Source organism: Phalacrocorax carbo, chromosome 9 (assembly GCF_963921805.1).
Source record: "Phalacrocorax carbo chromosome 9, bPhaCar2.1, whole genome shotgun sequence".
Taxonomy (NCBI): domain Eukaryota; kingdom Metazoa; phylum Chordata; class Aves; order Suliformes; family Phalacrocoracidae; genus Phalacrocorax; species Phalacrocorax carbo.
In genome coordinates this window covers 10425125-10452304 of record NC_087521.1, presented here as the reverse complement: position 1 = coordinate 10452304, position 27180 = coordinate 10425125, and the positions used below count along the sequence as shown (strand labels likewise).

Sequence of the window (27180 nt, the reverse complement as noted above, 5' to 3'; positions counted from 1 at the left end):
CTTAAGGAAATTCAGGAATCCTCCATTCATGCCACTGATACAAATTAGAGGTGATGGACATTCAGCCTTTCCACAAACGAGGTAATTTCAGGGACTGAGAAAGATAGCCAATACAACTTGCTGCTAGCAAATTACCAAGTGATCATGTACACCTATAAATTACATTGCCCAAGCAAAAGACTGTACCATTGTAAAGAGAGCAGACATGAGTTCACTCAGGAAGACAGGTTGGTAAAGCAGCCAGCTAGACTCCTTTAATGTCTAATGGTATGGCTTAGTTTGTAGAATTCGTGGTAAAGCTGTGATGGCTTGTGTTATTGTGTAGTTTGATGTGCCCTGCAGAAACAAAGAGCATGTTTTAGATACTAATTTTAAGAAGTCTAATATATTGAATGTCCAGTTGTTCCTGATTGAGGAGATGTGCTTCTAGGAACAAATTACTAATATGTGTCCTTTAAGTTGTGAATGTAATTTTAATTTCTCATATTTTCAAAAAGCATTACTGGGCTTGGGTTGTGTGGTTTTTTGTGTAGTTTTTTGTTGTGGGTTTTTGTTTTGGTTTTTTTTTTTTGCTAAGGGAAGCTGGCACCGAAATCTCATTTGCTGTGTGGCAAAAATGTTTCAAGATTGCTTTATTTTATTTCAGCATAACAGGTTACATCTTACAGTTTACTTCTCAGTATGCTTCTCTTAACACTTCTGATTTGAGTTTTCTGTGTCATTTTTAGATCAGCAATACTGTATTCTGAGAGGAAACTCAATGAGAAGTACTGTTCTCATTTTATAAAAGCAGCAATGACAGATTTATATCCTAGTTCTTTTATTTGTTACTTTAATTCAGGAGTAAAATTTTCAGAGAAAGACCATGGTAGGGCTGGGAATGGACCTTCCAAATTTAAATTCAATGTTCCACTCTTTGTATCATTGTATCACCTTTCTTTTCCATATGTCCCATAGGCTCTGAAGGGAGTAAATTCATGCACACAGGCACAATACAACCATGGTCAGATTTGAAATCTTCTGGGTTTGCCACAAAACAGTAGTAGTAATAACTTACATGCTAACAGGTCCTTCTCATTTCTTCAGGATTTTCAGAAGAACTTAACTGAAGGCATTTAACACACACACAGTGTGAGCCTTCAGGTATCTGGGAATCTCACATGTCTTTGCTCCTAGAAACCTGAGAAGAGCAGTGCCAGCTGTTAAACATTTGGCATAAATATCATGACAAAGATGAGCCAGCCTCTGCCTGGTCCAGGCGCTGGTTAGTACTGCACTGATAAATTATTCGTCCAGCATCCAACTTACTTTCTCTTTGTCTTGTCTAAACTTGCTTACAGTTCCTTCTTATATTTCAGCAGATGGCACTATAACTTAATTTCCTTGTATGCTATCAATATCTGGACATTTAATTCAGCTTCACTGAATGTTTTTGTGTTTGTAAATTTTTAAACCTCAAGAATGTTACAGATACTAAAAATATAATACCTAATTTGTTTATATTAGTATTCAAGGCCTTAGTTTATTAAAATATTTTAGATTATCTGAGGTTTGGAATAGTGTAAAAATAAAGTTGATTTTGCCAACTATTAACTGGATGAAGTGTTTCCCTTTTTGCAGTTCAGATGTAGTGCTTCCTAAAGGTGGAAAAGAGCCATAATCCCAAACTCTCTTACATGCTTTACCCAAACCTTGTGGGGGGAAAAAAAGAGGCAAATGTATACTAACTGCTTACTTTTGCAGACACAGAATGTATGCAGTGATTCAGAAACTAAAGATCTGTCATGACAGTCAGTATGCATTACAAATTTGCCTTTATTTTTCCAGTTAAACCAATTAAGACACCTTCTGCTGCAAAAAGAAATTTATTAAACATTAGGTTTTATTGTGCGTAAGTACACAATATAAAGGGAGATGAGTTCATTTTACCATACTTACACATCCGAGAGGTTACATTTCCTCAGTAAATACTGAATGAAAATGTAACATGGTTCAGAACATTCTAGTTTAATGGTTTTTTGGTGAGAAAGAAGGCGAGAAGTGTTTGCAGCAGTTTTCAATGTTTAAGATAGTTTAAAATATATGATGTAATCCTGAGGAATACAGTCGTGATTTATCTTCCCCTTGTAAATACCGAATTCAGGGCATCCAGGCTCTGTAAAAAGCGAGAGGCTGCAGAAATACGTGCTTTGCCGTATTGATCCTGTTTTTCTTTCTACCTGTGATCTTCTACAGTGTAATACTTTTGTGCATGGGTTCTTCAGTGGGTACTCTGAGCAGTTGAGGGCTGGCTGCCTGCCTGACAGAGTCGCTCTGGCCATCTCTGCACTTCATGGGTAATGTAGAGTGGATTTGATAGACGAATCCAATAACAGTAAAGTACTGGGTTAGCAGGGTCTGGTATAAACATTAAGAAATTCTTTTTGTGAATTTAGATAACGTTGCGTGCAAGTGGAAGGTCTGCAACAAAGATGGAGGTGGGAAAACCATATTGAAATACCAGTGCATCTCACAAGATAAATTTCACATAAGACAAGCACAATTAACTTCTTTTTCTCCCTCTTAAGTTTTTCTAGCCTGAAACTTCTTAAAATGCAGTTGGAGCATGAGATTTGCCTTTTGAACACTTTGCTACTGTTATATTTTGTTCAGTGTAGATAGTCTGGTCTTTGATTTGGTACTTTAAAATCATCCAGTATTATTCTCAACCTAACCTACAGCTATATGCTCCCCAGGGAAATTAAGATGGATTAGAGGCTTTGTACATCTATGTTCCTGTGTTTTTTCAGAAGGTAACGATGTGTATAAATATAAAAATCCACTGCAGTTGGAAATGGACTTCTTACAACACAATTATGATCTCTACTTCATCAGCAATTTAAGATTTATTTTCACTAGATTAAGAAATTGTGTATTTTAGAAGAACCATGCTGATTACAAAGCTGTGGTAAAGGAGGTATGGTAGGCTGTAAAATAATGAAGATGCTTTTTTAACTATCTTATGATTTTTCATGCTATTTATACAAGACCAGTGTTCATCAAAATACATATTTTACATTGCCGAGTTGGCTGTATCCTAGCCTTGCAGTGCTCATCCTCTGTTTAAAATTCACGAAGAAGAGACCAAGAGAAATACGTAAATCTCAGTGTTGTCTTCTGAACTCTTCTTTTAAAACCTATGTTCTTTCTCTCACAGTGAAAACTCACATGCAACAAGGATTAATTTCTGTTGCTGCTCGTACTGTGATAACACATCTAGTCAATCACTTAGGCCACTACCCTATGAGTGGAGGTCCTGCTATGCTAACCAGTCAAGTGTGTGAAAACAACGACAATCCATACAGTGAAAGCCCTGAACTTTCTCCTGAACTTTTTGAGAACCCAAACCTTCAATTCTTTGTGTTAAACAATACTTCCCTTGTGTCTTGCATACAAATCCAAGCAGAAGATGACATGCCTGGGGGAGGACTGTCTGCTGGACTTGCATCTGCTAATTCAAATGTTAGAATTATAGTGCGTGATCTATCTGGCAAATACTCATGGGATTCAGCCATTTTGTATGGACCATCATCTTTGTGTGGATCTTCACAACAAACTTCTTTTGCACTTTCATTATCTCAACAAGATAAACCGGAAGATGCTCTTTCATCTTTTGAGCATGTGGAGGATATATCTGCAAGGGATGGAATTACACTCCAAGTAAAAAGGAAATTTAGAGACACTGTACCAACATGGGATACCATTAGGGATGAAGAAGATGCCCTTGATGAACTCCTGCAGTATTTAGGTGTTACAAGCCCTGAATGCTTACAGAGAACTGGTGTCTCACTCAACATTCCTGCTCCTCAACCAGTCTGCATCTCAGAGAAGCAGGAGAACGATGTCATCAATGCAATTCTGAAACAGCATACAGAAGAGAGGGAGTTTGTTGAAAAGCATTTCAATGATTTAAATATGAGGGCTATGGAGCAGGATGAGCCAACCTCACAAAAGCCCCAGTCAGCATTTTACTACTGCAGATTACTTCTCAGTATACTGGGAATGAATTCTTGGGATAAAAGGTAAAAAGAAAAGACTCACAATTTAAGAACTTTCTTTTAAGGAATTGTGTTATTTTTACAATGTAATAATAGTTGATCATAGAGTGGGTTAAGACAGAAATACTCCAGGCCAGCCAACAAAAGAGGAGAGGGAATGTGCAACTAAGGGGAAAATGGCAGTTTTCTTCTGCATTTCAACCTGTCATTTAGAGAGACAGAAAGGAGGTACCTGTTGCCTTTACTGCTATTTATATTCTTTCCTTAGAACAGTGTTGGAAGGCAAATGGAAGGAGTGATATCTTTTCTAACAATCCTTTCACCAGCGGTACTAAGGGATGCTAGTATGGGTAAAGAAGGCATCTTTTTTTGCTTTCTTTGCTTACCATGTATGTTCCTGCAAAAATGATAACCTTTCCATGACAGAATGAGACTCTGAAAGTGTCATATTCTCAGCTATTGTGTTGCTGGACAGTGTCCTGCTGCTTTGTCTGCTAAGAGCATGCTTGCTTGCATGCATCCTCAAAGCATTGCATCTGTGTTAGCTAACAAGAAAGATGTGTCCCTTACTATTTATTTCAACATTGGCAATGTTTGGGTATTGTTTAGAACAACAGGAGACAAGCCATGTTCAGTTACAAAAGTAATGTCTCCGTGTTATTTTTGTGTGGGTGTAGTTAGGTATATATCTGCATATACATGTGGGTATGTACAAATATTAGCATCCTAGAATTTAAGGGCACTTCTGAGATCCTCTTTTGCCTTAGCCATCAAATTCCGTATCAGAGGCATTGAAATATTTTCTTACTATGAAGGGAAATGGATATTCTGTGTCACCGGAATCAGACAAAAATTTGGTGTTATAACCCTTCTTATTTGGGTCTTTTATTCCTCAAGGCAGTCTAGTTTTGAACAGTACTGCTCTTAAACTCATTCCACTGTGTTTTGTGGGAAACATCTTAAGCACAGTTTAAAAGAAATGAAAAGTGCCTTTCTTGCTCTAACATTGTTTTGTTTTCTCTTAAAATTTTTACAGCTGGCTGGGTGACTACTGAGCTATGTTCTGGTCACTTCTGCAATTCAGAATAGCAAAACTCTGTATTTAATGCACTAACTCCCCAGGACAGTAGATTATGGGAGTGTCTTTTGTCACTAAGCATATATATTATGACCTAGTAAAGTGTGCAGCTTATATGCATCAAAGGGAGTTCTGTCTGTCCTTCTGTAGAGGAGAGATCGATCACAGTTGGATCCAATAGGTTGACAGAAGAAAGTGGAAAGAAGTAAAGGTTGTGCTTAGGGCTATAATGGATATAGAAGATTTCCCGGAGTAAAAAAATAGCTTGCATATTTTTTGAAAGGTATCTTAATATTTTATATAAGAATGGACTATCGAAAAGGCAAAAGCATTTGTTGGCTGTTCTTGAATGCACCTGGAAATGTTCTTGTACCATTCTTGTACTGTTCTGTATCCATCAGCAAACAGGTGATAAGAGTTACAAATTTCTCTATTTAGAAGAAGCTTTCATCTCCTGAAGAAAAATGAGAAATTACTTCGAGAGCTCAGAAATCTGGACTCAAGACAATGGTAAATTCTTTTAGTGGCTGCCTAGTTTTAAGTGTGCTTGTACTTAAATGACTCTACTTGCATAGATGGGAGAGTTGAACTGATTTTTAAAATAGGTTTGTAAATTATTCATGTATTTTGCACTGTATTGTAGTTATTGGTGTTACACTGAAGTTCCATTGGTGTTGTTTGTAGAGTGAAACTCTACAAGTAGAATATCAGGAGATAAAACAAATTTCAGAATAACTTAAAATTATGAACATTTGCATGCATAACATGGAATAGTTTTAAAACTTTGATACCTCAAAGTCTCCACATTTTAAGCTTTGGCCAATTGTTTAGCTGTTTTCCAATACTGTTAGTGTTTGAAGACATGGGATTCTATTTGGAGTTGTAGCACAGAATTAAAAACTACTGATTTTTTTTTAGAAGTAAAAATAAAATCCAGTGGAGGTTTTAGAAATGTGAGAAACCACCTTCAGTTGCTCCAGTGTCTTAACAGCAAGCTGTGAACAGAAGACGTCGCTATAGTCCTTAAAGATTCTTCATTAGGTTGCATAAGCTATATTTGCCACATTCACAAGGCACTGTTATTAACGGGCAGTGCAGTGTCGATAATGCCTGTGTTACAGGTGTTGCTCATTTCAGAAGCCCAGCTATTCCATTAGCAATTGGTACTGCCAGCACCATCCTACATCTTAGAAGTGATTGAGTGCTGTTCATGTATAGCAAAACTTCAGGCTTTAGAGAAGACTAGTCTAGAAAAGACAGAAGGGAAATACGGAAATATATAAGGTATTCAAAAAGAAGCCATATAGCTGTACTTCAACTCCACTATATTTTTTGAAGCCATGCTCTGTGTGTACTGTTTGAATATGTTGGTTTCGTATTAGTAAAGACACTGTCATGCAGTGACTGTTCTCTGTTTTACAGCCGAGAGACACACAAGATTGCAGTGTTTTATGTTGCTGAGGGACAAGAAGATAAACACTCCATTCTTACTAATACTGGGGGAAGTCAAGCCTATGAAGATTTTGTAGCTGGTCTTGGCTGGGAGGTATTATTAAAATGTTTATATCCTAAGTTTGTTTGCAGAGAAAATTACAGATCCCTTTAGATATTGTAAGTCTTTGGTTCTTCAGCATTACTCACAAGTACTGAAATACACTGTTTTTCAAGTGGGATGTAGAGAAGAATCCTGGTCTTAATTTCATTAGCAATACTCACTATTTAATTTTAAGCTTTCTCAATTTAAGAAAGTTTGTGCAGGCAGAGATGACTCTTTAACATGCAGTCCTGTACTTGGGTTTCACGGACTGATTAGGAGGCATCTTGATTTCCCTGTAGACCTGTAAAGTGTTAAGTCAATTGAAGCTTGAGATTTGCTCAGATTTGGTAATCCAAAAAATACAAACATGCAGCTTCTCTTATGTTCCCTTCTTCCTGCCTTCCACTGCAGGCACGTATCTGTTCACACACTCTGCTCCATGTCTCTTCCAGAAGTCAGAAATAATGTGATGTACCATCATCATCTATGTGGACCTGCAGCTTTTTAGTCACCAATTCAATACTGTTACTAGGATTTCCTTTTTTGCACCCTTTCTTTCTGACTGCACAGGATTAACTTCTATTGTAAAGTTCAACTCCGCTCTGTTGCACGGAAGTACAGGAACCACTCCTGCTCCTGACTGCTGCATGAGAATCTGCAGGTTTTCTGGTCCACTTGTGTTCTTCAGGATTGTCCACAGGAGTGTCCATCTTATTTGTTCTTTTTCTTACTCCTTAGGTATATAAGAGCACTACTAGATTAGCAGTAGGCTCTGACTTTTCCACACAAACAGAGGAAAACTGCGAGAAGTCTGCTGACTGTCACAAGCATAGATGTTTATTTCCCACGTTCCTGACTCTTCAGGAGAAAAAAAAATCACATTAGTGTCTTCAAATACCCTTCTTTAGTGGGTTAATTCTATTAGCCTTTATTAGCTAGATGAAAGAGTTGCTAATTTGGATTAATAGTCCATGATGAGACATCTACTATTTTAACCTCTTAACATTAAATTCTGGATCCTTTATTAACAGAAAAGCAAAATATATCCCACATGGGCAGAGATTAAATGTATTCATGTCTGAGGTACAACTTTCTTTAGGTGCTGTTGTAAAAGCCCATTAAGCATGCTTATTTGTTTCAGTGACAAATTATTTCCCATTGAACTAAGACTTAGAAACTTATTTCCTAGTTATCAGGTTTTTGCATAGTCACAGAATGAAAATTTCTCAAGAAAATATATGGAAGATAAAAAGACAATCTCAAATTGCCTGGCTGTCACACAGGGTTTTTCAGAGCTCAGGTCAAGGCTGATGTAGTATGACAGAATTTTTTTTTAAATTTCAAAATGTAAAGAATTTATTTATCACCTGATTTTTTTTTTCTCCTAATGCTTCCTGGGCTTTACTTCTAGGTAAATCTTACAAACCATTGTGGCTTTATGGGAGGACTGCAAAAAAACAAAAGCACTGGACTGACCACTCCGTATTTTGCTACCTCGACAGTAGAAGTGATGTTCCATGTGTCAACAAGAATGCCTTCTGATTCAGATGACTCTCTAACAAAAAAGGTTGGAGTTCCTGATAAAAGATATTTTTTTTTGTAATAAACCCAGAGATATTAGAGTAAAAGAAAATGCAGTAACTTTAAAAAAAAAACCAACATAAAATATCATAATACCTTTACCTGCTAACAGTTGGTATTTTACTGAAGCAGGTTAAGCCATATAAATTATTCTCTACCAATTTCTACTTTTGCCGTACTGGTGATTATTGCCATCACTGCAAATGATGGCTGGACCACATGTATAATGGTGAAAAATGAAGGCAGCTTATGTTTTGTGTAGAAGAAGCAGCATAATGTCTGAATGATGTTTTAGTAGTTTGAGACTTTAACTGCCAATTAATAAATATGAGGTGGGTACTTTCTAAGATGACTTTTTACTCACGTAGAGTCACATGCTGTCAACATAATTTTTCCTTCAAAAAGAAGGTAAAGATATTACGAATTTGACAAGGTGTATTGTATATAAGGTGTTTTGTCTTGGAGCAGAGACGTGATATGATCTCTCAGAGCCACATTAAGAAAACAATGGTTTTCTGTATTGGTATTTTTTTCTTTATAATTTAATAATTCCACATGAGTGATAGTAAGTTACAGTCTTGAACATGTGTCCTATTACAAATGAACAATTGGTTATCATTAGACTGTCCCCCGTCCTGTGTACATACATCTTCAGATGTGCTAATCCATTCAGTAGACACGTTAATGAGCACTGGTTGAAGTGTAATATTGGAGGAACTGAAGCTGGTTGACCTCAGCATGGAGTTTAATACTTGTAATTAAATTAGACAGTAGACAGTTAGTAAAGAGAGAAATAGCCATGCCTCTAGCAAGCTTCAATTATTAATGACTTTTTTGTTCTATGTGTTCAACTTGAAGAAAAAAATATTATTGCTATTGTTACTATTACAGACTGATGATGAGTTCTAACTTCTCACTGTCACATCTTAGGTTGGTTTATTTGTTGTTTGGGTTTGTTTTTTTTAATTAAAAAAGGTTTTTTCTTGTATGCCTATGGTGCTGGGTCCTTTCTGTTATTTCCTGAAGTACAGCGAGGGTAATACTTAGGTTCTTAAATTATCTACAAAAGCAGTTTAAAGCAAAAATAACTAATTTTAACATGAGATTGTTGCTTTTGTTCTAGCATAGAACAGTGTGTGTGTATATATATTTTTCTAAGTTCACTGGCTTCTGTATTTTTTAAACAGAAACTTGGTTTTATAAAACACAGCTTGTAATTATCCTTACAATGTTTGTTTATAATATGTTTGAATTGGAGCATTAAAATTTTTGACAAGGGGGAAGATCTGTCTCAGTGAAAATTAATTAATAATAAATAATTTGCAAATGATGTGGACTTCAGCAGAGCACGCAGGCAGGATCTCATATCTGTTTCCAGGAGCACCCTGAATCTACACATAGCTGATTTTGTCAGGCAAGGTTCGGTGCTGGTCCAGGCTTCCTGTGATTTAGTTTGAGAAAATGGTGTCAGCTGGACTTTTTAACAACTCCAGCCTGGCCCAGGCCTATTTCTCTCCTCTTCTATCCACCATCTCTCTCATCATTGATTTGGAATATCTGAGGTCTGTATGGATATGTAGAGTGTACCAAAAGATTGGGATTATATTTATAGCTCAGCTACTGATGGGCTGTTTAATGAAGCAACTTTATTTCTGTGTGACTTTCTTTCCTGTTCTTCCTCAGTGTGTGTTTTTTGTTCTTCTTTTTAAGCCCAGTTTCCCCATGAATGGAGATTTGTGAGTCTTCCTTTATGTCTCTCTTCTCTTCCCTAACACCTTTTGGCCCATTTCAGTCAAACTTAATAGAGACATGTTTCAAAGGTGTTAATTTCATATATGTTTAATGAAGATAGGCTAAGTAAAGGAGACAGAGGCTCTTAGCGCTCCTAATCAGCAGGTAGAGGCTGCATGGGAAGAAGCATTAGACGTCAAGGAACCAGCACCAGAGAGAGATGCTATGAAAGTCACCCAACCTTGAGAAAAGCATCAACTGCAGTTTGCATGTTGGGAGAAACCACCAAGTGGTATCAGGAGACACGAGTAGGAAAACAAGCTTAATTCTTTTACTAGTTCTGCATCTACTCGTGCTGCTTAGCCTGGACACATCAGCAAAAGGAATGTGTTTTATGAGATGCTGTCCAGCTCACACACAACATAGGGGACCTCAAAATCATTCGAGACCCACATGGGCACTAACAATTGTAATTGTTCTGAGTGCATGTACTGCTCATGACCTCCAAAGAAACTTGAGTTTTGAGCTTCTCAGGTCTTTCATGTGTTTTCTTTGTCTGTTTCATTGAATGGGAGAAAAACAAGCAAACTTGCAGTAGTTGGCTTAGAACTGCTGCTGGTTTTTATATTGTAAATGTGCCTAGAGGTGCATGATAGGTTCATCTTATAAATGGAAATTAAATTAAATTAAACCAAAACTTCTTCCTGCCAGTCCAGCCACTACAAAATCTAGATTCTGCTGTTTCAGAGTCTAAGTCAATTTTAAACTTATTCTCTATCAGTCTTACAGAGTAGTAAATAAAACTTTTAAGTGTCTTGGATACCTCTGAAGCATTTTTCTGAAGACGTGAATAAGAGCAAGAAAAGATATGAATTCAGAGAGAACAGATTAAAATCTTCTGAATAGGTAAAGGAACTTAACATTGAAATGCATATATAAAACAGGTATTTAATTTGCAAATAGTAAATTAAAGATTTAATGCTGATAATGCAATCCATTTTGTTTTTCTTAGAATTAAAGGTTAGAGTAAAAAATATTTACACTACCCTTACAAGAACAAACTTGCAAAGAAAATATCAGGATTAAATGAAACTGTGAAGAGACTCAGCTCACAGAGTGAGAAAGCTCATGTATGTGCCTCTACAGCTTATCACCTGTCTAGCTCCTCTTTCCTTAGCCTGATAAAGGAGTGAAGGCATTGTAGGTGAGAATATCATACACAAGATATGTAGATAAAAAGTAGTAATGTTATTAATTATTGGAATACTAATTCGTCTTGGGCTTTGGGTGTATTATGTGATTCTAGGTTATATGTGACATTGTCCTAACCACACAGAAGATTTATAGCTCCCAGTATTTATAGCTAGGTTTTTTGTGGTATTAGCATGTATTGGGAAGTTGAAGGTTTATAGATGTAACTTATTAGTACAATTGTTTTTTGGAGTTACAATTAAGTACACATGTTGCTTTTTAAAAAAACAAACACCATAGTTGTTGAAACAAAGTTTTGTGAAAATTTCAGCTAGATGGTACATATGCTGTAGACAGCAGTGCTGCTTACATTTAATGGGCAAAAGTAGCTGTATTAGCCATTACTTCAGATGTTTCTGCTCCTTCTGTTCTTTTCATAATGAACACTTTCATTTCTAAAGAAGAAAAAAGTTGGGCCTAGCTGTTGTATCATAAGAAAATATGATAGCCTTTTTTCTCCCTCCTTTAGGTAAGTGAGTATTAGAAATTACAGTAATTTTGGCAAGAGTTCAAGGGTTAATGCAACAGATAAATAAAAGGAATTTTCTGTAAATTGAGCCCTGCATTATTTCACTTGTCTTGCCTTTCCAAACCTAACTCATTTAATTTTAAAAAGTAAATACTTAAATTCTTCCTGACAGTGTGCATTGCTTTTACTATCGTCTATTACTTCAATTATACTTGGTATCACTTAGAACAATCTGCCATTTGGAAATTTCAGTATAGCCTGCAGCTTAGTATTAAGTCTGGCTGCTATTGTAACATGTACAGCATATGACACTAATGTATCAAAATTAGATTTGATCATCCCTCCTGGTTATATTTATTTCACATTTCTTTTGTATTCAGTTAACATAAATGTATTAGGAGAGCTGACACATGATGATGGCTATAGAGTAAGAATATTTTAAAGTATTTTGAGTTAAATTTGAAATTTCAGGTAACCTAACGGTCATTTTTATATATTTGTTTTAATGGAGTAGAGTTTCAAAGCAAGCGTAAAAAAAAAAATCTGTTTGGCTCTGACATCTCCTCAGGGCTGTCTTCCTTCCCAACAGCTCAGGTTCAAAATGGCTAAAGCAGAGTTCTTAATCTTTCTCATTGCCACCTTTCTGGATCACCATGGATAAGATGACCATTGTGCCTGTCACTTGTGCCCATAGCCTGAAATCATCTTTCGTTTGGTCCACTTTCTGGATTCTTACATTCAGTCTGTGCTTAAGACTGTGTTCTTTTTTTCTACGTAACATTTCTTATAACATATCCTTTCTATACATGCAGTTAAAATTTATCCAGTGTACCCTAAACTCTTGTTTTGATTGCTGAACCTTCCTTTCTCTGGCCTTGACACTTTCATTCTTGAAGAATGCTGCTATGAAAGACATTTTTCTAATCTTTTAACGCCTTTTTACAGTTTCTTTGCATTTGTCCACCTCCATTTTGTGTCTTGCCTTATGCTTAGATAATAAACTCTAGAGCAGTTTGATCTGCATTTATGCAGTATTAGCATTTTAGAATATTGGTATGTAACCTATAGTTCCAGGTGTTTCAGCTATAGTGTATTACTGGTGACTTGAAGTATAACATTATTTTAGAGAATTTTATTATTTATATTATTGCTGTGCCTTACGTCTCTAATAAGGATTTACACTTTGTTTTGCTTACTGTGATTTATGCACCTACAAAGTTGTAAATTTAGGAAGACACAAGGTCAGGAAATGAGTGTGACACAACTGGTGGTGAGTTTTGAGTAACCATTGACACAGATTTCAGTCTTAGTATCTGTACATTCTGTGTGCACCACATCTGATTCTGCTAGGTAACACTGGGACCACACCTTCTTTTTGGGAAGCCATGTTGCTGTCTGTCTTTTAGGTTTCAGTGAGCAGAGGTTGTGGCTCAGTATCTTTGTACCACTTGTGTCCAGAACACAGAATTCTGGGATGCTTCCAATTCAATACAATGGCATAAAGAATCCAGATTAAAGTTGAAAGAAGTCAGGCTCTGGTTCTCCTGTGCTGTAATAATAACAGTGAATGATGGATTCTCCAAATGTTTGCTGTGCTTGCAGGAGAGCTTTGTTGTGAAGCGCTGCTCAATTTCAAGGTCCTTCAATAGCAAACTGAAAAATGAAGCAGAAAAACTGAAATTCTTGTTTCTAAAAAGTTTATGCAAAACCTAGCAGACCTTGGAAGGGTTTTCTAGACAATTTCAGATACTGGATCTCTTCCATGAATCAGGTGTTGTTGATGAGTCAAGTTACCACCATTCAGGCTTTCTCATAAGTTTTGCTTGCTGACCATGGCAGGGACATCTGAAAGAAGCAATATGGAGCAGTATGTTAGTGTCAGAGCTTCTTTTGATCTACTCTTGAAAAAGGAACAGAAGGACTTATCCAGAACTTATTCTCCAAACATAAAGATTAAATCAGTAACACCCAGTCTTGTTTCCTTGTCTTTTATGTTTGTCAGTCTTCTACCTCCTATACCGGAAACAAGGCATTGATCATAGTTTTGATCCTGCGTCTTGTTATAAACCACCATTCACAGTTTATACCATCATCCACCTCCTTGTACCATCTGATTTTGACTCTCAGTCCATTATATGTCACAGAGATACCATTTTACACTTTACTCAAACTGGATCTTTGTCAAATCATTCTTGGTAGTAATCATGAGGTGAAACACACCAGATAGCACTTGGGACTCATTGGAGTAATCTGATTAATTTTCCTTTTCCCCTGAAGCAGTTATTACTTTTAGCCTGGAATGTACACTCACACCTCTGGGGGGGTATAAAGCAAACTTTGAAATTGGAGAGAAAAGTCACTAATGGCTTCAGTACACTTGGCATCCAAAAATATGTGCCCCTTGTCAGTAGTTCTCCTGAAATAACCACACAATGCACTTCTATCACACCAAAATCTGTGTCGGTCTGATGTGAAAGCATGCATCAGTAGCTGTGCTCTGTCTGGGTAGCTTTCACAGAAGTGCAAGAGCTGATGTCCTGTCTGATTAGCTGCAAGTATCGGTAATAGGTACACGGGCAATATTTGGTAAATGAAATTCAGAGGTAGTGATGCCCTCAAGAAGCTGTGCTATGGAAACCCTCTATATGTTTTGGATTTTAAAGCTATTTATTTGGCATGTACACTGTCTCCTGTTTCTAACCGTGTATGAGTTTGTTGTCTTTTGAGTCCAAAGATGGTAAGTAAAGGAGGACTAATTCTTCTAGTAAATAGTTCGATATTGCTTAATTAGGAATGGTGCGATTCAGTGATGGGTATATCAGTCCTAGTTCTGCTCTTTGGCAGTCAGTTCAAGGAGTTCAGTTCAGTCACTGCACCAGATGGCCATCCCTCAATTTAGGATCATGCAGTTTTTTCACATTCCACAAGATTTCATGTCTAAACTGATTTGCCTCTAGCTTTCTCTTTGGTTAGGGAGCCTCATCTTTGCTGAGCTTTTCACTTGCTTGTAAGTGCAGGCCCATCAGTTCCTCATACCCTTCTCTCATTGCCATATTTCAACAGATGGTTTGACTGTCACTTCACCTAGGAAGGTAGGAGAGGTTCAGGCCCTCAGAACAATTCCACGTCTTTTATAACATTCGTCACTGTGAAGTGTCATCCAAGGTTTCTGCAGCTGGTGTTTGCATGTTGCACATCAGTCATTCAGGTTGCTGCCTGGTTTTGTTCTAATTTAGTCAAACAAAACTCAGCATAGTGAATGTTGTTACAACCAGTTGTTTTGTTGGGCTGGGTTTATGGTTGGCACAAGATCATCCCTAACTAAGTGTTATTCAAAATAATTCAGCCATCTCAAAAGAGGCAAGACAGCTTGCTTCAAAGGAACTGCAGTCACTGAAGATTAGATGTATGTATGATCTGGTCCAGGCAAAACAAATGACTTGTTGAGCATTAGACAAGATGTAGGGTATTGATGCCATCTGTCCTTTGCCCAGTCCAACACTGAAGAAAATCCTTTTCTAATAGAAATACCACCCTGATTTTCAGTCTGATACAATTTAAAGCCAGCAGAGAAGAACTGAGGCAGCTTCTTTTTTTCCTGGGTTTTGTTGTTTATTTTTTTAAATGTCCACTGCTGACAACAGGTATAAGCCTTCAGATAAAACAAAGGTAGCATTCCGGGAGGTTTTGTAATATAAACAAGTGAATACTTGCAATGAAATTTCTCTGATGACTGGTATATGCATTTTGCTTTTATTTAAAGTGCAGTTATATTCTAAAATTAATACAGAAAACTGTTGCCTTTTTATATACAATAACTTCTTGCAAGTGCTCAGATTAATGTCTGCATGTTATCTGTTAGCAGCAGCTCACAGTGTTGTCCTTTTAATAATATCAAGGCAATTGTTTGACATACTCTACCTAAAGCTGTGCAAACAAACTGAAAACTGGGGGTGAAGACAGTTGTCAGCTATAACTGGGTGATACACAAGGAAGAAGAAATGAGATTCCAGCTTGAGTTTTTAGAAACAGCCCTTACTGGAAAGACACTCGTGTTTAATAATATTTAATGTATTTGATCAGTATATGTAAAGCCTCTCTTCATGATGTTAACATTTGTTTATCAGATGGTAACATTTAGCAGAAGGAGCATTTTGGAGCTTCAGTGCAGGTAATGTGAAAGTGTTCAAGATATTGCTTAACCTGGTTATATGATTACAACTGAGGATACAGCATGGATTTTGAGGAACCCATTTGGCCATTCTGAGCCAAATCAAGAGCCATTTGGGATTTTGGGGGGTCAGGGTGAGTTATTTTTACAAAGGTATACAGGTTTCATGAGAAATGAGCATTTCACTAGTTAATCTAGGGGCTGTGGAAAATGCAGTAGCTGTTCTCCTTTAAAAGCTTTTTGTTAGCAGTAGACAGGAATTTGGCTAGAATGATGAGGTTGAAGACAGCTCAGATACATAGCTTTTAAACAAATGTTCATTCATTTTTTTAGGAATTAATATAGAATTTAATAATTCACTGCCTCTCAATTATGGCAATCTTGAAAGCATTTTAGTAAATCAGATTGAATCACTGCATTCTTGAGATAATATAAGCAAAAGTTTAGCTTTCAGTAGAAAACAGATATTGACATATCTGTTAAATAGACGTTGGCACCAATGTATAAAAATGTATAGCACAAACCAATACTGCAAAGTAATACTGTCACTGAAATTGTAAGAGAACTATAGTGTAATTTGGTTATTTTATTCATTTTTTCTTTATTTCTTTTTGGTGGGTTTGTCGTTTTGAAATGTAAGCATTTAGTAAAGCTGTATGGCTGTAGAATATATTTAAACTGATGGGGTTTTATTCCTGCTTTTCCAGCTAAGACATTTAGGAAATGATGAAGTACACATTGTGTGGTCAGAGCATACTAGAGATTATAGAAGAGGAATAATTCCAACAGAATTTGGTGATGTTCTTATAGTTATCTATCCCATGAAGAACCATATGTTCAGTATCCAGATCATGAAAAAGCCTGAGGTAAGGGTTTTTTTTTCTTTTGAGTTTCCTTCGTGTGTTTAATATGAACTGAGTTGTATTTTGAATCTGAGTTTTTGGTGTAATAGATTCATCCAACAAGGTGATGTGTCTTTAACATTGACAGTTGCGGTGGTGATAGGAGGAAGAGGAAGAACTTGAAATTGCAAAGGCCTGATCCTGTCCAGCATATCTGCTAACATCATAAACTGGAAATAAAGCTAGAATATTCTGTGTAATCATTTAAATATTAAGATAAACTTGGCAAACTTTTTCTATCAAATTTGATATATGACTGTGGGAGTTGAGTAATACCTTGCTCCAGCTTTCTCCATCCATGTCATTCCCCTTTCTTCTCAAAGCTAGTTTTCACTTTCTCCTTGACTCCGCACAATTCAGCAAAGCAAGACCATTCAACTCAGGTATATGAACACACAGACTTTCTAATGACTGTTCCTCAAATGTCTGTGCTGGCCCTGTTCTTACAACAGTGGTTTAGGGTAGTGAACACTGACTGAGTAAAAGTAGTCATGAGTGTTTGTACTGCATAATTTCTGTGTGTGATGTCATTTGCCATGAATTTCTGTACTTTAAATATTAAAATGCTTTCTAGAAGCACTAATATTAATAAATGAGGTATGACAGAAGTAGGATTCCCTCTATATGATGACTGCCTCTATCTCATGACAGGTATGAAACGATACCCAGTACATGGTAGTGTTATTACTAGGCTACTTTAATTCTCTTACTACTTTAAGTACAGAGTTGCATTATTGGAGTTGTGCAGGTTAAGAAGGAAAAATAAAACTGCTGAGAGCAGGGATTGTTGTTACTCCAACAAGAGGTCCTTGTATGTGAAGTGCCTTCCATCAGATTTCAATATTCTCAAAACTACATTGAATGACTGATGGCAAAAATAATACAGGGACCTAAAATTTTTTTTGCAGCATTGGTTTCATCTTAGCAGGAAGAATATTCAGTGTACACTCTGCTCCCTTTGCTCTTCTTCACATGCTTTATGCTACCAGCTTCAGAACTTTATTCACAAGTACAAGAAATTGAGATACTTAATGGAGTTTTAATTTTTTTGTTAATTGCAATATGATGATCAATTAGAGAAACATGTAACGCTAAAACATGAGATCCATCTGTTCTGTAAACCTTTTGGGTGCTACCTATACTAAACATCAAGGTTTTCTGCTGATCTCAAATAAGGTTTTACACTTAGGGTCCAAAGAGGCCAAACTTTCACCACAGACTTCCCCTGTAAAGGGCTTACAATATATTTTTATAGATACCATAGAAAGGAAGAAGAACAGATAGAAGAAGAAAGGAAAACAGAAGGTGAGAGTCAGTCCACCAATAATTGTATGGCAGTTGCACATTGAGTTGATCCTTATGGACATGTTATATCTAAAGCTATAAATACTATTTTAAAATTTGAGTAATTATTCCTTTTGCTTACTACCACCTACAATATTGTCATCTAGCCTTTCAACCTCATAAACATCATATGCGTGACTGTTCCTAGGATTTTGGCAGCAAATGTTGGAAATAAGCTTTGAGGAGACACAGTATTCAAATGGTTGCTTAATTTTCTTCAAATGCTATGTTATCTGTTACCAAGGATATCAAGCAGTTATATGGCTGTGTATTTTCACAAAAGAAGAGGTCTGTCATGGAGCACAATAACTGGTCTGATTATCTAGCGATGAGGAGAAAAAAAAATTCTGTATTTGAGTGCTCTATTGTTAATGTTGATTGCTAATTGTTATAGCTAAGATCTTGCTTTATGTTGAATTTCTTAATTTTTCATTCAGGTTCCATTTTTTGGTCCACTCTTTGATGGTGCTATTGTGAATGGAAAAATTCTTCCTATTATGGTTCGTGCAACAGCTATAAATGCAAGCCGTGCATTGAAATCATTAATCCCATTATACCAAAACTTGTATCCTTTCACTCAAATGGTTTCCAAGGCGTACACATTCCCTTGCAGTTCTACAGACATGTTCTTCATGTTTTCTGTCATGTTATATCTTTGTCAGTTTAACATAGGGAAAATATATTCAATTTTTTATGGTGTTGGTACCTTTAAGAAACTTCAACCCATAGAAGACAATTCAGACAAATTCTCTGAATTCAGATGAATTCAGCTTTTTTTAATTAAGTGAAGAATAGATTCAGTGCTGAAAAATTGCCTGTTTCTAATATTTTATAAGATGTACTTACCACTTCTTGTTAAACAAAATTATTTTAATGACGATTTTGTGAATAGACTTTCTGAAATAGTAGTGTCATGACGTTAATAATTTTTCTTTCCTTAAAGATATTTACTATTTATCCAGTACTAATGTGACTTAGTTTTGTTTTCCAGTTCTAGGAGGGATATGAATGCTGTTTTCCTTCAAGATGAGAAATTCATTACATTTTTGCCATACAGATTTTGTTATTCAGCTCAGATTACAAAGTTGTTCTCAAAATGATGTTAGTGTCTTTGTAAAGATGTCAGAAAAGGTTTTGAGTTTTTTGATTTTTGTGTGTGTGTGTTTGTTTGTTTTGTTGGTTGGGGTTTTGGGGTGTGTGTGGGGAACTGAAAATGTAGTTTTTCCAAAAGGGCTGCTCTTGAAGAATAGATTTACCAAACAGAAGTTAAAAAACATAATGTAAGTCAGTCATTTATACCATTTATACCTCTCCCCTTCTTGAGTTCTGTTATATACCTGTTACTTACATTAACAAGAACATACTGTTTTTTAATTTCATAAATTGAAAGGTAAGTTTAAATTTTGGTCCAAAAGAAATTCTGTGCTTCATTTCCACCCAAGCTGTAGATATTTGTATTTGTCATGTGATAGATCGTTGCTAAAACACTGTTTTTTCTAAGGCTGCCTGTTAATACTCAGAGTTTTGGATTAGATATAATGAAGTGGATTTACGGATGAATGATGGATGGTGTTTGATGTGATCACATTAAATGACGTTTGTGCCATTTCTGTAGATGACAGATGTTGATTCATTGTATTTTTATGTTTGGAAAGGTCCGATCTTTTTGTCATTACTCAAGTGGCTTAATCAAAGAATTCAAAATATATTATCATCATTATACCATGAAAAGTGATGGCTTATAGCATTATATTGATGTATAGTGATGAGCAATTGGAAAACAATTTACTTTGAAATAGCAAACTTTCAGTACCAAAAAAAACCCCACAAACTTGTGTGTTTAAACTTCTTTATAGAATATGGAAGTTGTAATAAATTCCTTGGACATAGCTTGCCAGCTCAATGTCTAGGGATTGGCCAGTTCCTAAGAGCTGTGTATTGCACGTTCACTTTTAATTCATTTCTCCAAATTGTACTTTTTATATGCATCAAAATGCTGCATGCCATTTATGACTTAATGTGGCCTCCCTTAAAATATTGATATTTGTCTCCTAATAGGGTTGGCATGGTAACTGGAGAGCATTATGTAAATTTAATATTAGATTGTGTTGGTTGGTGGGTTTCGTATCATCACTTGGTAAGCTTATGAAGCACCAGTTGATTGGGCACTGATGTTAGAGAGCAGCTTTGTTAAGTAGTCAGTGGAATTCTTTTTCCACCTGGCTTGAAGTATCTTATATTCAGTGCTTCGTATAATATTTTGAAAATTAAAATGGGGGTGTGGGCAGTTCTTTAAAAGCTGTTTGCTTGGCATGAAATTAGAAAAAAACTCTACAAACTTCCCTGGCTTGAATTAGGCTATGGTGGAGTCAGTCATGTCAGTGGAGAATATAAAAAAATGTTAAACTTCAAAGTTTGGCCTAGGTCTCAGTGGTTTAAAAAAACTCTTGATCACAAACGTCATGGACATGCTCTTGGTGTTCAACCCATGGCCAGATTTGAGGTCAAGAAGGAATTTCGCTTATACAACAATGGCAAAGACTGATGGGTGTTTCTTGTAAGATGGACACGGTCTGCTAACTAGGAATATTTGAAAATTGTATCTAATTATGTTCCTGCAAAAGTAGGGAATTGAAGTCGTCAAGGATTGTCTTTAGTGTCACCCACTTTTTTTCCTCTGGCATATTTTAACTATGGCTGTAGCAGTTCACTACTGGCTTTTAAGTTTGTTGTGGACTGAAGGGTGTGGGGCAGGAGTATTTTATAGTCGGTGGTTAAATAGCTTTTCTGGAGACCCCACCAGACTTAATGTCTCTTGCAGAAGCAAGGACTCGTTGATCAAGGTGGTTTTTCCTTGTCTTGGAGTGTTGCCAAAGCAAATAAGAAGAGGGCTCAGAGTGGTGAAAACAGTATGTTCGAAGAGGGAGGGAAAAAGGAACAGAAAAGCTGTTTTTCTGAAGGTATACCAAAAGCAGACACCCAGCTAGAAAAATGAAGCTGATAATCAAGGCTTCCCACATGTTCAGGACCTTAACAGTGTCAGTGAAAGAGAATTCTGAAGTGATCTGCTTGAAATTAATTTGTGTTTACTTATGAGTATCTAACATACTGGAGCAGTGTTAGTTCATTAGGAACTTTGATGATGGTTAGTAGAAATTCAGTTTAATGTGGATCATGAGGGAACAAGAATACTTGACACTTCTGTCAAACAATACATTTCAAGCCCTGCAATTCTGTATTAGCTCTCTTAATTTCAAAGCTAGCAGCAGTGTATGGATGTCTCCATGCCTGCAGGTCTGTGGTTCATTTCACTGTGCTGTGTAATACTTGGTGGGCACATTTTGACTCACTGTGGAGTTGATGATGATATGTAGGTGTGTGCTTCTCTATGTTTGAGAAATATTTACAATGTCACATTGCAGATCTTTGTGGTGAGGATGGATCATGGTAAACTCTTAATTAAAAAGTAGTAGCATGTTGATTTGCCTGCCTATGGGATGTGAAGAAAGTGGCACTGAGTTTGGCCCTCCTACTTCCAAGAAGGGCTTATGTGTCCTCCAAGTTAGTGCATTTTCTAAGTGCAGACCTGACTGAGAAAATCAGCTGTCATTTGTAATCAGCGGGGATATTCAGCCCTCTTCATGTAACCTGATTGCAACTTTCTCTTTATTGCGCTAGTCTGTTAATCACGATGTGGCAATGGGTAGTATGTGTGAATAGTATAATAATGGTTGCATGGATACAGGAAATTCTGCTCATCTCCCTTTTATAGTCTGCCCCAACTTTGAGCATGTATTGTATGGTCTGAAGTAGCTTTCTTAGATTGACATATTCTGTCAATCACCTTCCTCTTTCTGACATTATTTTGATACTTCTGATAGCAAACTTAGAGAGCAAAACATTTTGAAGATTCGTTTTTTAATTATTTTTAAAGGTTTCATCTGCTCTGTGTTTTTATTCTTTGCTCAGAATACTATAATATTTCCTTATTGTAGTATTTTAAGATTAAAAATTTAATAAATTTACCAGTAAATATCTGTCGGGCATGGCAGATATTCTGCTTTAACTTGAAGCTTGACATTGTCGTTGCTGCAGCTGTGTGAAGAGAATATTGCCATTTTGGGTGGAGTTTCTGTATTGATTTGCGGAATTTGCTTTAGTTTCCCCTTTGAGGATTCTGCAGTCCCTTGTGGCCTGGCTTTCTTGTAACAGTACCCCCTCACCAACAGGCGGCATACATGCACACAATAGCAGAGAGCACACACAGAATGCTTGTCTTGCTAATGAAGCAGCAGTACCCCCTTCTCTATCTCATAGCTAATGTGTTTCTTCTTCTCATTGCATTTGTCGTCAGACGAAGTACCTGCTTACCTCCTGAATACACTCCGTATACACGCATATACATGCATAACTGCGGGTGTTATAATGGGACTGAATGTTGAGAACAACAATTTTTACTATGGTGTAGAATAATAGGACCGGTATTTAGGGGATTTTTAAATACTCTTTTTTTATTAAATTGCATTGAAACTCCTGATAGGAATAGGTTTATTTGTGACTCGCATCTCAGAGCAAGCTCTTTGTCACATTCTGAATGCAGAATCTACCATGTGCAGGAAATGGATCAATCCTAAATATTTTGAACAATAGGAGGAGTGGCCTCATATAAAATTTTTTCTTTAACTTCCTGAATAAACAACAGGTTTTAGCCAGATGTGATGAGGTACCCAAGATACTGTTCTCTACTGAGCGTAGTAAGCACCTCCAGTGATCCAACTTGTTAAAATTATTCATGTTGTACAAAACCATAACTAGAAACCTTGTGGGAGTTGAATTCCAAATATGAAACACCTTGTGTTATTTTTTACACATTGTACACAAATTTTGGAGTGTTAATAATTATTCCAAACTACCTGCACTCGTTATAGCACAGTTAGTGGAAACAGTACAATTCAGACACCATAATGGTTTCTCTCTTTTGTAGTATTCCCCTCCCAAAGGATGCTACCTCATATGTAGCTAGACACACAGCAAGAAATAGTATTTAGCATCTTAAAAAAAGCCTGAAATTCGGTGAAATTTTAGAACACCTGTAATATAGATGTTCTATATATATAATCATCGTAGCATAATTTTCACCGCTTTATAATGATCTACAAAGTTTTGACCTAATGCCAAGAAGTCTTCAACCGATGAGATTTCTTTTTTTGGTGTCATATGAAACAGATTAAATAGCAAAAATGTAATGCTGTTTTAATTATTCCATCTACAAAACATTATAGAATAAATCTTAATCTAAATGATTTGATAAATTAATCTTTTTTATCAAAACTGCAAAATTTACATCCGCCTATCTTTTTTGACATTGTATTCCTAAACAGTTAGTACTTCATGTATTGTAGCTAAACAGTTGTCTTCCAGAGAAAGGGAAGATACTAACCCCATATGGTAACTGACAAAACAGTAACTTCTTTTTGAATAAAATAATGAGTCTGAGTGGTTTGTTAAAAGTTTTCTTTGTATTAAAAACTCATAACTCAGAAGCTTTCTTGCTTGATGTGATACTCAGCTGCCCCAAGAAAAGGTTTTACAGGCACTGGTAGTGCCACTGTTTGCACCATCTTGACCATCATCTTACTCAAGATACAATTGCAGACATTGGAAAGCTTATCTTTAAAAAGAAAGTGTTTGTTATTAATGACATTTAGTGAGCAAAGAGTATTCTTCAGATTCTCTGGCCATGTTTGTCTCAATTAAGAATATTTGTTCGATTTGCATTTTAACACTGGAATTAGTGAAGATTTTGACCATTTCTCACTAATACAGAAACTTAGAAGTTAAAGCTGGGAAGCACTGATTTTGGCAATGCCAGTTTTCCATCCTCTAAGCCCAGTAAGTTTTCTATCTTATAGATGCATGAGCATCTGTAAGAAAAAAATGAATACAGCGATACTGCATCAATGATAACTGTGTATCAAATGGAAAAGGCATAAGAGGTGCTCTCTCTCCTTACCTATGTTTCATGAATTCATTTTTCACAGTGCCACTAATTAATTTTGGCATACTGAAAGGAATAATCCATGCCATTATAATTGCTCTTCTAATATGTTCTGGTTTAGAATTTTTTTGAACTGCCATATGCCAAGATTCTCGGCAATCTTTGCGATTTGCTACAGGACGCTTAGTAAGGTTTTAGCATACCTGTTACTGATTTTTCTGTCATCACAGGTGAGAAGAAACAGACATTAAAAATAACACTTGATACTCTTTTTAGATACTACTCTATATGCTTTACAACAAATAATTGAAAAATTCAGGATTTCAGTGAATATTTATCCCATCCCTAAATCATACCATTGTAGCCTTATCTGATACGAGTTCAAGTGAGCGCCCTGGATGAGTTCATCATATGACCCCCACTGTTTTTTCCAGAAGAAAATAGAGTTATTTCTAAAATCTGTTTTACTGTTTAGCAATGGAAATTGTTTTCCCGGTTGAAGTCAGAATCATAAGGTAGAGAATATGATGTACAGTCTTTCCTGTACTTGCTCAGTTTTGCTGTTCTCCCAAATCCTAGGTCTACTGACAACTCACTTGATGTTTTAATAATTCAAAATATGATTAATTAGATGGCTGCATACAATGGTATAACGTGAAAAACTGAAGATCTCCAAGGTATTTATAAGTATCTGATTGTTTTAATGGACTGTTCAGGTGGTACTTTTTCAAGGAATCATGTGTAACAGATTCTCTGTGCATTATAAGAAGAGGAAAGTTTTATATCTCTGTATAGAGTCATGCAGGTGTGTGTGTGTGCATTTCTACATGTATGTGTTGTGTCTACTTGTAGGTATGCAATGACAGTAATAGCTATTTTTATTATCTTTATAGATTTTTTCCCCATAACTAATACATCCAATTAATGTATTTTCCTTTAATGTCACAAGTCTATTTGAACAGTAAGAGACTGATATAAGGAAAATTCATGGGTAAATGCCAGGAGGATTTGGCTTCTTGTAAACCATGGATGGCTAAAGTACTCAGAACAGCAAACCACTAATGCAAAAAAAAGCAAAGTGAACAGTACTTAAATAACTGCTGTGTTTAAGAGTGTTCATATTCAAGATCAGTGTTTTAATATGCTATACAGAAAATTGGTACAGTTTGAAATATCTCATGTAAAGGAATTATATACGTGATGGCAATGCAGTGCGATAGAATTATCTAAAGTAACTTTTGTATGGATAACATCACGCTGAAGTTTGCCCAATTAAAAAAAGGCCAAATGAAAAAACAGCTAAGATTCCAAAGCATAAATTGTGCTATTTATTTTCGTTAAGTATGGTTTGAAATCCTGTCTTAGGGACATCTTACCTAACTATATATCTAATGCTGCTCAGTAAATGAGGAGAGTATTGATTGGCATATGCTGCTTAAATCGATCACCCTGACAGCCAGAATTACAGTAATCTGTCAGTATTAATGACTGTCTTTCAAGCCTTGATACCTCTCCTTCACTTGTCTCGTCTTGCCTCACTTCTGTTTGAAGTGCATTTTCTTGCAACCTCTGGTTTTGTCAGGGTAGGTACTTTTGTAGTGGTGGGGTTTTTTTGTCTCCTGAGTCCAATTTATTGGCTTGATCATGCAATTAGAGTTAAAATGCAGCACCAGGGAGCAAAAGTAGGCAGTGTTCTGAGTAACAATTGGACCTCAGGGGTAGTGGAAGCCTGTTCTCAGCCGTCATTTATTAGTTACCTGTTGAAAGAATAGGATTGCTTTGCAATGAATAATTCCAAAGCATCACTTTAAATGCCTTTGATTTTAGCCACTAGAGACAACTGATTGAACCAACATTTGTGATAGGTTTTTAAACTCTTGCCTTAGTGTTTGTCATATAGACACTTCAAATAACTGCTGGAGAAGTACTTGCAGATGTGTGTACCAAGCTGCTGTTTTTCCTGCATTTTCATGTAGACATACACATCATTTCAACTGATTTTCATGCATTTTTAGTATGAGGAATACATTGAAGTGTGAGGCTTGAAAACTATATTGTAATGTAGTATATGTTCATGTATATCGTTTGTGAGGGTTTTTTTGCAAAACACACATGCATACTTTCCTGTAGCAGAAGGTCTGGATTTGCACTTGTTCAGGTAAACAGATTTTCTTTAGTAATTGCCCTGCTTCTAATCCCACAGACATGCCTTTTCTACCCCAGGTAGCTTTTCTGTCTTTACCTCTTCATATGGGCTGTCTGCAGGTATGAACTAGGATGCTGGGAGCACCTGTTAACGAGGCATAGCATAAGCACCTGGGTTTAAGGGTAACAATGTTGTTGTCATCACAAGATATCTATAACTTGTTCTTTAATTAGTAGTACAGCTTTATTTATTAGTTACTTTTCCCTAACGAAATGCATAAGACACTCTTGAAAGTGGTAAAAAAGCAAAATATCAAATGAGATGAAACTGATTGACTCTAGTAATACAATTTTCTACTAACAGTTGCACTTGTAAAGAGCTGAACGCTCTGTTGACGTTGGAGACTCAAATCTTTTTGTACTGTTAAAAAAATACATTCTAGGTTTGTTTACTTCTGCATTCTTTCATAAATTGAACTTACCCATCTGAAGGGGAGTGTTGGTTCTACTGATTTCTGTGTAAAATATGGGTAGGCTTATGCCAGTGGTATTCTGTTATAGAATAAAAGGATGTCAGTGGGCTACCCTGAAAAGCACTGAACTGCTTTATCAGCCTCCTAGAACTTGTGAATTTGGATCTGTCAGTACAGATTGCCTGAGGGAGGGAAGTTCTTCTTTGTTACTGCATCTTTTTAAGGTAGGAAATTTTTGTATGTTGTAAGCTGGAAGTTTGTAGAGCAATCACTCTTTCATTATAAAAATGTGTTTTATATGTGTATAGATCCCTCTTTTAAACAAAAATTTGCAGGGAGAAGGCTGGGAGTCCTTAAACTGGAATGAAAAAGATGAACTAGTTCAGTCTTATGCAGAGTTGGTTGCTTTGTATGTAACACAAAATGACAGGTTTTTTGTTAATACCTACTTAGCCTTATTAAT

General features: G+C 36.2%; 1 protein-coding gene across 4 annotated transcripts in view; it reads left to right on the top strand.

Moving 5' to 3' along the window:
• The window catches only part of RALGAPA1 (Ral GTPase activating protein catalytic subunit alpha 1), a 143036-nt gene that overhangs the window by 93154 nt on the left and 22702 nt on the right, over window positions 1-27180 (top strand). For all 4 annotated transcript variants that reach the window (XM_064460276.1, XM_064460275.1, XM_064460274.1 and 1 more), the window contains 6 exons: window positions 3197-4061; window positions 5554-5625; window positions 6538-6661; window positions 8064-8219; window positions 16563-16721; window positions 18539-18666. In XM_064460276.1, coding sequence (XP_064316346.1) covers window positions 3197-4061; window positions 5554-5625; window positions 6538-6661; window positions 8064-8219; window positions 16563-16721; window positions 18539-18666 — 1504 coding nt within the window. The remainder of the gene's footprint in view (window positions 1-3196; window positions 4062-5553; window positions 5626-6537; window positions 6662-8063; window positions 8220-16562; window positions 16722-18538; window positions 18667-27180) is intronic.